The following is an 11,810-nucleotide window of genomic DNA, read 5'->3' on the forward strand; positions in this document are numbered from 1 at the left end:
CAGGGCCAACGGAAGATCGTCGCTCTCATTTTACGAGTTTTTTTTTTTTCGTTGCTTTCTTAGTTGTGTGTGTTCGTGAAAACCAAACAAAAACAGGCACTACCAAACAGAAGAAAATTCGTATTTCTGTGTAAACATCATCACAGTTCTACAGTACACCTTCTTCGTTTTCCGAGAAATTTTCTTCTTCCCTCCAAAGATTTTTAGCCCTACGCTGATTGTTTTTGCAGCAGGAGTGAACCCCATATGTCACATTTTTGAAACTGATTTGAGGTTTTCCTTCGTTTCTATCCTCTCTGCCACTTCTTTTCACATGCCCTTTGTTTCTTTCCTTTAGCTTTTCCTTCCCCCCCTTTCCCCTGTTTTTATTCGCCTTCTTACCCACCATTTTCTCTGGGTACACTGGATTTTGGAGTTTTATACCCCGGAGCCTCTTCTTCTTCCTTCGTTTATTCTTCTTCTTTCGCTGTCTGTCACTTTCAGGGTTTTTCCCATGTCGGGTTCCTCCAAATTGCGACTGGTTCGATGCCCCAAGTGTGAGAATCTTCTCCCGGAGCTCGCTGATTATTCTGTTTATCAGTGCGGTGGATGTGGTACCATTCTACGAGGTATTTTTATTTTTATTTTTTGCTTCTTGTGGGTCGAGCTGAATTTTTATTCTCTTTACCATGTTGGGTTATTGCGATTATTTCGAATTTAGGTTTTAATTTGGTATAATTTTACTGCTCCAATCAAATTTCGTGTTGTTTCTTCGAGGAGAGTGTTTCTGGGATTTGAAGCGGAGTACCTTTTTTGTTCTTTGATTTCACAGCGAAAATTAGAAATCAGGAAGAAGACTCTGTGTCTGATAAGTCGGATGAAGACGGGGTTGGTGGGTTGTCTACTAAATCCACTACTTCTCCTGAAAAAGGGACGGTTGATCTTAGTGATGATGCCTCTGATGTGGATTTAAAGGCGAGTCCTGATTCTTTGCCTTGTGATCTTAAGGGCTCAGAGATGGATAAAGTGGAAGGTGCTGAGAAGGATGTTAACTTGAATATGGATAAAAATGGCTTGAGTGATTTGATGGGAACGGAACAAGTGGATTTGAATGTTCAGATGAACATGATGAAGCTTGGATCAGGAAGAGAATTGGATTGGAAAAGGGGAGAGACAGGTGAGATGGGAGATGGGGTTGAGAAGAATTCAAGGGGTAATGTGAAAAGTGTGAGGTTCTCAACTCCGAACCACGAAGACGATCAAACGAATCGTCAATTGGAGTTCATGTCTGGTGTGCAGGAGCTTTTAACGGGTCGTGGCAATGCCAATGGAGCTGATAAAGTTAAGCACCTCGAACAGGACCGACTCGAGCTTCTGAGGAAGCTGGACGAGTTGAAGGAACAACTTGGTCAGTCTTGGCCAGTCCCTGCCGATGGTGGAATGAGACCTCCTAAACCTTTGAATCACTCTGGTGCTTGGCCTATGGATGGTTCTTCAGGATCAAAGTATGTTGCAGGCTCTTCATTTTCCAACCATTGTTCAGAACCATTTCCTGTTGCCAATGGAATTGAGATGCCTGTCCAAAGCTATTATCCGAACAATACATCTCATTTTGGTGACCCTTTTGGATCGCAAATGCTTAGACGAAACTCCTGCCAGTTTTCGTGTGCGCATCAACAGCACCCTCACCAATATCATTCTGGCCATTATGTCGATACCAGTTTGGATTCGTTCAATCACTACCCTCCAAATCCTCCCTTTCATCAGCCTTCTTGCTCTTGTTTCCAGTGCCAAAATAGATACTCACAGGTTCCATCCTCACTACCTGGTAGCGCTTACTTCAATAGAAGGTTTCCTGATGTTCCCAACAATCCCTCACTATATTCTCATGAGAACACGGCTGCTTATGGGGCATGTGTTAATAATATTAGAACCACTAATCCTCCCGTAAATCTTCGTGATCGACAAGCACAATCACGATGGCCAACTGACTTCAATTCTGAGATTGGTGGCGTCCTTGGCAATCGTCCTCGGAGGACAGTCTTAGTGAGTGGTGGCCGTAATTGCCATCCAATTGCTGGTGGTGCTCCATTTCTAACATGTAACAATTGCTTTGAAATGCTACAACTTCCTAAGAAGCTTATGATGGTTAAGAATCAGCAAAGTGTTCGTTGTGGAGCTTGTTCTACGTTGATCAATTTTACGGTTATCGACAAGAGACTTGTTTTCTCCAATCATTCACGGGGAGGTCGATTTCCCTCAGAGGTTGATGATAGTGATGAACTGGCTGTCAGAGATTATAATTCAAATTTTGGTCACTTGAACCGTACTAATTTCTCTTCTGATGATTATGATAACAACACTCTTTACGATTTCGAGTCACTAGATAGAGAGCCTGTGCTACAGCCCATCGGTACTGGTTTAAGCTCAAATAAGCAACAAGAGATGCCAAGTTTTCATCCTACATCTTCAAGCACCTCAGAGGATGAGGACAGTCCAGATCTTTCAACTGCTCCAAGGGAGGCTACAAACAATTTACACAATTTAATCAAGACGACACGCTCTCCTCCCCTTCCTGGCTCACCGCTTCAGTCATACTTCGATTACTCATCTAATAACCAGACTGCAAACAGGTTTACCAAGGGAAATCGAAGTAGCCGTTCAGATCAGGAGAATGTGAAACCAAATAAGGTTAACTCGCGACAAAACTCTTTGAAAGAAGCATCACTGGCAACCGAGATGGATGTGTCGATGAACGACTACTCTGATACCATGGCGTTTCCTGAGACAAAGGATGCAAGTAAAGAAGATAACCAGCCAAGAGCTAGTAAAGGAGGGGAGTCTTTTTTTGCAAACATTATCAAGAAGAGTTTTAGATCTAATCAAGTCGACGATCGGAGCAGAAGTAATGTTTCAGTTAATGGACAGTTTATATCGTATCGTATGGTTAAGAAAGCTGAAAAGCGTGCTGGACCGATCCATCCCGGAAAATACTGGTAAGCATACTTAAAAACTCTTCTATGCAAATGAGATAGTAGGATGCATGACAGTAAATGTTAGTTTTTGGCTGTACCTCATTCAATTATCTCACCAAACTTAAAACTGATATAGGCTGATATAGTGGTCAAGGGGGCAAGTTAAAGAAAAAGTAAAGGATTTTGGTGGGGTTACAATGCAGAATGTCTGAACTTTAAGATATAGTTTGAGAATATTTAGATTTAAAAAGCGATCTACCTAAGTGTTTCTTCTTTTTATGTAACATGTCATGATGTAAAAGCAAATCTAGCTGTTTGTGTGCAACTTTTTTGGCAAAGTAGTAAGCATAAAACAGAAGTGGCTGCTTTTTACTGTATACTTATGATGTTGTGCCATAGCCCACTTCTCAAAATACCTTCATGCTTGTCTCCATTGTGCTAATGCCACTTCAAATTAATCGAAAACAGGTACGATTCCCGGGCTGGATTCTGGGGCGTCATGGGCGGACCTTGTCTTGGCATAATCCCCGTAAGTTGAAGCTTAAAGCTGATGCATTGACTTGTGTTTTGATTCTTTGGCATGTTCTTAAATTGTCTTGTATGTTTGCAGCCTTACATCGAGGAATTTGACTACCCCATGCCAGAGAATTGTGCAGGAGGAAATACTGGTGTTTTTGTGAATGGCAGAGAGCTTCACCTAAAGGATTTGGATTTGCTTGCTGGTAGAGGGCTGCCCACTTCAAGGGACAGATCTTACATTATCGAGATCTCTGGCCGAGTTCTCGACGAGGACACCGGTGAAGAGCTCGAAGGCCTCGGAAAACTTGCTCCAACGTTAGTGCTAAGCTAATACTACTTTTGGTTGTTTAGAATTCTTCATTGGTTTCTGATATATCTAATGCTAATATATACATACAACATTTTTCTGACTCAGAGTTGAGAAGGTAAAGCATGGATTTGGCATGAAAGTTCCAAGAACAGCTTCTTAATTGGGAACACAAACCTCGTAATCAAATCCTGTATCTCAGTTGGTATGTTCGCAAAGGTTTTCTTGTCTAAATTACCAGAGCATTGTAATGTTTTATATGTTTTTGTTAGTTTAGTGTCAGTGTTTGTGTGGCATGTCTGTGTCTGTATTCAACTGTTGATAAGTTCCCAAGCTTTCCACCATTCTTTGTTCATGGAAAAAGAAAAATTTTGTTACTTAAGAAGATGAACATGAACTCAAAAGGGACCATAATATTTAGGGGAGGGGAAAGGAGAAAATTAATGAGCCCTCGCAACACGAGGAGATGAGATGAGATGAGTCCAGTAGTCACTGTCACTGCCACTGCCACTGTCCCAGACAGTGATGTTGGAATTGCTTCTGACTCAACTAAAAATTGAAGACAAAGCATCCATAAAACAAAGTGAAAAAGAAAAAGTAGAGAATAAAGGGAAAGGAAAAAGGTTGTGTGAAGTATAGAAGAATGTTAGTTTGTTTTGAAATCAGAAAGAAGACAATGGAGCTGCCATGGGCGTTGGCAAGACACTTGGCCTCGCTGCTCGCTGCTCGCTGCTGGCCACAGGTAGGTAACAAGTTTAAGGTCATTAGGGCGACATCTGGGCATTGTGTAGGTCAACCTCTAGTCTGTTGCACCTCAACCCTCGTCTTCCAAGATCATCAATTGCAAGTAATGAATGATACCCATTTCAGTGCATCAGGATCATTACTGCTTTTGTACAAAGTTGCCCATTTCAATGCGTTGAAGTGCTAAAACAACTTCTATTCTACCTATTCTTTAATAGCTTCCTTTACTATAAGTTTCGTTCATTTTTCATTCTTTGAATGCAACCGCTTACCTATCGATCTCACAAATCTAAATAAGGTAATTGGAATGGGATGCATGTTATTCTTGTTTAGGCTTTTTCCTTCGAGCTTCCCTCGAACGTTTTTTAGATGTATTTGCTAGGGAGAGGTTTCTACACCTTTATAAACAATGTTTCGTTTTTCCTCTTCAATTGATGTGGGATCTCACAACTCACTCTCCTTCAGGGTCGAGTGTCCTTGTTGGCACCTGTACCTCTCTCCAATCGATCTCACAATCCACCCCCATTCGAGACCCAACGTCATTGCTGACACATCACCTTGTGTTCCCACCTCCCTTCGGGGCCCGACGATCTTGCTAGCACATTGCCCATTTTTCACCCTCCTTCGAGGCCCAAAGTCCTCGTTGACTCATCACCTTGTGTCCACCTCCTTCAAGTCCCAACTTTCTTGTTGGCATATGACTTGGTATCCACCTCTCTTTGAGGCCCAAAATCTTCACTGGCACCCCTACTTGATGTCTGATTCTGATCATTTATAACAGTCCAAGTCCACTGCCAGCAGTTATTGTCCTCTTTGGACTTTTGTTTTCAAGTTTTCTCTTAAGGTTTTTAAAACGCGTCTACTAAAGAGAGGTTCCCACAATTTTATAAACAATGCCAACCGATGTGAGATCTCACAAAGCATAAGCGGACTCACATGGACAAGTCATTTGACCCATTAGAAATTAGACCATTCTTTTCAAACTAAAGAGAGTTATGACCATGTGGGTATAATTCAAACCTACACGCGTAACTTCTTCATTTGAGTTATGTTGAACATATACGTGCAAAGTGTTATTTCCATCGTGACACCTAAGTATAGGAGTAGTACATGAATAAACTGAGACTATATTCAAATGCGAGCGATCTTGTGAATATGATGACTAAGAAAAACTTAAAAGAATGAAAAGTTATTTCACGTGCACATTCTTTTTTTTTTTTTTTTTGTAACTTAATCTTATAAACTTCAAAATTAAGCGTATTTTGGTCACCTTTCTCATTAACGGTAGAAATTTTCTAAAAACCATCTATGATTAAAATACACATATGATTGATCGTTAAAAAATAACTCTGGGACACTGTAAACTAATAAATTTAAATCTATATTAAAAACACTCATATGTATGATTGACTGACTACCATCGACCGCGGTGATATGGGTCTCCAACAAAGTTTGTCGAAGTTTTCAATACATAGTGGTTTTCGGTGGTGGTCGCTATTGAACGAAAGTATTAAAATTCAATAAATATCATAATTAAACTCAAAATAATTCTAACGTGTAATCTTTAATTAAATATATAAACTTTAATTCATTGAACTATGTTCAAATTGGTAATAAAATATCACAAATCTCTAACATCTTTACCGAAAATATATACCAATTATTGAATCAGAATGTAATTAGTATATCACATGCATCAATAAATTATTGAATTTTACCTAATTATGAACCTTTTTGTAGGTGGAAAATAATAGAGAAATGATTGAAAAAGCTTTCTAACCTTACTAATCACTCCATTATTAATGTTCATCATCATGTCATAATATTTGCATCACTTTTAATTAAATAACTTTTTCCCCATTTCCTTCCCTCTCAACCCATTTAATTCTAAATTTATCTCTAATATTAAATTAATCTCCAACATTAAATTTTAATAACAAAATTAATTAATTTTTTTATTTATAAAATTATAAAGTTTTAATTGATAAATTATTTGCTAATACTCTACTTCATGTATTTATTAATAATGTAATTGAATATTAATGTCAAATTAAACACTAAAAAACTCATTACTCTATTTCTAGTTTAAATATCACTTTATTACAAAATAGAAAATAAATAAATTAAACAAAAAGTAAATATCCATCTGTTTTTTTTTTTGAGTCGTCATTTATGACGTCATTGCTTACTCAATAATTTATGGCCTTGTTTTCAATTAAATTTAATTAAAATCTGGAATTTTGTAGAATTTGGACGTAGGAAGGCTATGGTCAACGAGGTAAGCCCATGCATGACTGAATAATTAATGTCGGCTTATTTAGGACTTTTTTATTTTTATTTTATTATAAAAGCCTCAATATAATATTCTCATTCTTTTTAAATTTATATTATTAAATTTATTTGCATATTGTAATTAATAATTAATAATAATAATCTTGAAACAATTAAAGTATTTTAAATTTAACGTTCCGAAATAGAATATTTAAGCAAATCAAACTTTTAATACAATAAAAATATAATTTCCTAATTAAAACTATTCTAATTTTTTTTTTAAAATTTTTTTTATCAAAAGTTTTTAAAACGCTTCTAGATAGGAACTCATGTGGTATCTCACAATCTACCTTGGGGGCGAGGGTGGGGACAGAACCCGTCATTCCGAACCGTCCCTTAATTCAAAGGTGGTAGATGAGATGGGTAAAAATAGAGCAATGGGATGATAAGCCTTACGTTTGAATTGACATCAGCATCCCCCACTTCTACTCATCCACAGCCACAGGCCCGTTTCCATGTTAATTCTTCCATTCTCAAATTGCTCATTACAGCTTCAACTCTCCCAAGATTCCATTTTTATTACCTTCCATTCTATAAATCCCTTCTCTCTTCCTCTTCGCCTTCCTCATCATATTCTCAATTTCTTTCTCTTCTCTGTTTTTCCAATAACCAGAACCACCGCCGCCGCCATGGATGCTCCGGTGCCTCATTTGGCCATTCTTCCCAGCCCCGGGATGGGCCATTTAATTCCACTTGTTGAATTCGCCAAACGCCTTGTTTTGCACCACCATATAACTGTCACTTTTGTCGTCCCTTCCGACCATCCGCCGTCCAAGCCTCAAAAATCTCTCCTTCATTCCCTCCCTTCCGGCATCGATCACACCTTCCTCCCGCCGGTTAGCTTCCATGATCTTCCCCATGGATCCAAGATTGAAACCATCATTACCCTCACTGTTTCTCGATCTCTCCCATCTCTTAAGAATGTACTGAAATCCATGGTGACTAGTTCAAACCTCGTTGGCTTGGTCGTTGATCTTTTCGGCACCGACGCGTTCGATTTAGCTAGAGAATTCAACATTTCCCCTTATATTTTCTTTCCTTCCACCGCTATGGTTCTCTCATTTGCTCTGTTTCTTCCCAAACTCCATGAATCCGTCGCCGGCGAGTACGGTGACCTCCAGGAGCCGATCCAAATTCCGGGATGTATTCCGATTCACGGCAAGAATCTATTGGACCCAGTTCAAGATCGGAAGGACGAAGCCTATAAATGGACATTTCACAACATGAAGAGGTACGTTTTATCAGATGGGATTTTTCTCAACAGCTTCCCGGAATTGGAGCCCGGAGCTATCAAATTTCTCCGAGAAGAGAAACAGGGGAAGCCCCCTGTTTACCCAATTGGGCCATTGGTGAGAATCGATTCCAATGGAAGCAACGAGAAGGCAGAGTGCCTGAAATGGTTGGATGAACAGCCAAATGGGTCTGTTCTATACGTGTCATTTGGAAGTGGGGGCACTCTGTCTAGCCATCAAATCAACGAATTAGCCATAGGATTGGAAATGAGTGGACAAAGATTCATATGGGTGGTAAGAAGTCCAAGCGATAAGGTGGCCAACGCTACCTATTTCAACGTCCATAGCCACGACGACCCTTTAAATTTCTTACCAGAAGGGTTCGTAGAAAGGATGAAAAACAGGGGATTGGTGGTGCCGTCATGGGCGCCGCAGACTCAGATCCTTAGCCACAGCTCCACCGGCGGATTCCTGACTCATTGTGGATGGAACTCAACGTTAGAGGCGGTGGTTAATGGAGTTCCTCTGATCGCATGGCCGCTTTATGCAGAGCAGAAAATGAACGCGGTGATGCTGACAGAGGAGATGAAGGTGGCGTTGAGGCCAAAAATGAACGAGAAGGAAGGGATTGTGGAGAAGGAAGAGATTTGGAAGGTGGTGAAGGCGGTGTTGGAAGGTGAAGAGGGGAAGAAACTGCGAGAGAAAATGAAGGAATTGAAAGAGGCAGGTGAAAGGGCTGTTGGGGAAGATGGGTTGTCCACTAAAATAGTGTGCGAGATGGTTGAGAAGTGGAAGAGCAAGATTTCCTCTTGATTTGCCTTTATCCTTACAAAACCATATCTATGTTCATATTTAAAAAGTTGATCTACTTTTGGTGGTTCGTTCTTAAATTTTCAATTTTATATCTAAGTCGGTATGAATAAATCAAGTTAGACCAAGTGTGGATTGTAGGGGTCGACTTTTGGCTAGCCGAGGTCGAGGAGAACGGCTTGAGGTTTGGCCTGTTTTCACATGGTAACAATCTATAATGAGGAGTGGTTTCTATGTCATTAATGGTGGGCGGGAATTGAAGAATTGACAGTACAGATTGGAAGGTTGATAGGACTACGTTTGTGTGGGTATTCCAGCGCACACTTGTAACAATTCAATTTTAGTTCCACTCCAATTCTCATATTCATATATTCTTCTTCTTTTATGATAATTATAATGATAATAATAATAATCCCACTGCTAGTAAATATTGTCCACTTTAGCCTGTTACATGTCGTCATCATTCTCACGATTTTAAAACAGTTTGCTATAGAGAGGGAGAGGGTCTAGCCCTACTGTGCGACTAGTGTCTCGCACTGTTCGGTGACTAGACTTAATACCATTTGTAGCAGCTGAGCTCGTTCCTATATTGTTTTCTTTGGCTTTCTCTTTTGGGCTTCTCCTCAATGTTTTACAATGAACGTGCTAGAGAGGTTTCTAGAATTTAAGGAATGGGACTGTGGGATCTCACATTTTCAAACCAAAGGCCAAATCTCCTTCCACAATTCTCTCCCCTCAATCATCAACCATTTTTTCCTCACCAAGAAAACCAATGCATCATTTTTTGGCAGCCATAGCCAAAATGATCCATTGATGTTATTGCCGGACGGGTTTGTGGAGAGAAACAAGGGAAGGGGATTGGTAGTGTCGGCCCAACCAACCCATGGTCCACCTGAGCAAACTGAACCACCTGACCCGAACCGCTACCCGAACTGGACTGCTGTCCCGCGACTGCAGAAAGTACCCACATGTGACACCTGCGACAAGAACACTTCCCGGCGCGTGTCAGTTCAATTTTCACCCGTTTAATTTGTGTTTGCCTGATTTTCATACTGATTCCAATTCTAACCTTATTATATGTGAATTATGACCTAAGGGAGGAAAATAAGTCTTTTTGGACATCCTATTCGTGTAGTAACGCTAAACGAAAGGACACGCGTCAATCAAGTAAGTCAATTGAGTATGTGTACATGCTAGTTTAGTTACCTTAGGTGGTTAGACTTTCCACAAGTAATGTGAAGTACTATGAGAAGTCAAAAGAGGATAGGAAATTGTGAACTATGTGCTCTGGGTGTTGACTTTTTTTATCACCCTGTTGAGCATATATGTCTTTTTTGCATGAAGTTTGTATGATGTATCTAGATATTTGATGTGTGCACAACAAGTTAATGTTTATGATTCATTATTATGTTAAGTAGAGATTTGCAATTAAGGTAACACTTCTATACGAGCCTAACAGACCACCACAACTTACTAACGGCCTTAAGAGGTATTCGGCTGCAAGTTGAGTGAATGGTGTCATAACTTCGTGGGGGACTAGGGAGTTCCTAATCAAGACCCGACTACTCCTAACAGTTATAGCATGGAAAATTAGGGGCGTACATTCAACCAGACCAACCTAACCCGAATTATAGGGATTGGGTTGGGTTAACTTTTCTGAATCGGAATTGACTCGGTTCGGTTTCAAGTTCATGGGACAAAACCCTCAAGTCTTATACATCCTTATTGTTTATAATATAAACAAACAATCGTTCATAAGTTTTGTTTTAATGTTAACGAATATGGTTTATTATAGATTTATTTAATATGATTTATACCTTAGATTATTTTAAAATAAAAGTATATTATTTTCATTTTAAGTAAACTAAAATAAATTTTTTGGAATTTAGAATTTCTAAATTTCATTTTATGGATTCTAAAATGAATTCTTTTAAATTGAAAATTTGTTGGTTGGAAAGGGACAGAAACTTTTTAAAATTATTTTTACTTTCCATCAATGATTGAACTAGTGTATAAATAAATTTAAATATCTACTTTTATTAAAAGTTAACCAGATTTTGTTAATATGTGATAAATAATTCTAAATTCTTATATATGTATTACAATTTATATATATATATATATATATATATATATATATATATATAATATATATATTTATTTATTTTTCTAATAGCTTGGAACCTTTTAAAAATAAGACTATTTCAATTAAAATATTTTTATAATATATTTTATTTTTGTTATATATATATAGTATTTTTAGGCTAATCATTTTTTAATTTCATGATCGGTCCTATATATAGTATTTTTAGACTAATCAATTTTTAATTTCATGATCGGTCCTTATATTTTGTTTACTTTGATCAATTTTTAAAAAGTGTCAGTATTTAGTTGTATTTAATTTTATAATAATGTTGAATTATATTAATATGTTACCCCTCGTTGTTTTGTTTTTTTTAATAATTATAGATTGATTTATGTCTGTTTGTAAACTTTTAATATCTTTTATTTAAGATTGTATCAAATAATTATAAAATGTGGATAAATAAAAAAAAATAGAAAATTAATTTTTTTAACAACTAGACAACTCAACGAGAGGATAGAGAGTTGGGTTGTGAACATTTTCGGGTTAGGTTGGGTTACCAATCCAACCAACTAGAACTTTTTTGGTTGGCCAAAAAATTCGCTCAACTCAACCCAACTCGAACCATGTACAACCGTATGAAAAATATGAGACCCACTTTGTACAAACCATTTAGCTAGATGACTAAGCCCCTTCCTAGTGAGGGGGACTATTATGGACCTAGGTGGTTGCAACTCACCCCTAAGATACCAAGTTGTAACGCAAGAAAAAAAAAAAAAAAAAAAAAAAAAAAAAAAAAAAAAAAAAAAAAAAAAAAAAAAAAAAAAAAA

General features: G+C 38.0%; 2 protein-coding genes across 2 annotated transcripts; both read left to right on the top strand.

The window, feature by feature from the left end:
• On the top strand, positions 1-4,767 carry LOC111446811. The gene is made up of 6 exons (XM_023085774.1): positions 1-273; positions 484-608; positions 812-2,975; positions 3,423-3,483; positions 3,565-3,788; positions 3,889-4,767. The coding sequence occupies exons 2-6, from the start codon at positions 494-496 to the stop codon at positions 3,941-3,943; spliced, it is 2,619 nt and encodes an 872-aa protein (XP_022941542.1). The 5' UTR covers positions 1-273; positions 484-493; the 3' UTR covers positions 3,944-4,767.
• Positions 4,768-7,437: 2,670 nt separating this feature from the next.
• On the top strand, positions 7,438-9,260 carry LOC111451374 (hydroquinone glucosyltransferase-like). Its single transcript, XM_023091773.1, has one exon. It carries the CDS (start codon positions 7,485-7,487, stop codon positions 8,898-8,900), a length of 1,416 nt encoding a protein of 471 aa, XP_022947541.1. The 5' UTR covers positions 7,438-7,484; the 3' UTR covers positions 8,901-9,260.
• The last annotated feature ends 2,550 nt before the right edge of the window (positions 9,261-11,810 follow it).

The sequence above is a fragment of the Cucurbita moschata genome, unplaced genomic scaffold, assembly GCF_002738365.1.
Source record: "Cucurbita moschata cultivar Rifu unplaced genomic scaffold, Cmos_1.0 Cmo_Scf00001, whole genome shotgun sequence".
NCBI lineage: Eukaryota > Viridiplantae > Streptophyta > Magnoliopsida > Cucurbitales > Cucurbitaceae > Cucurbita > Cucurbita moschata.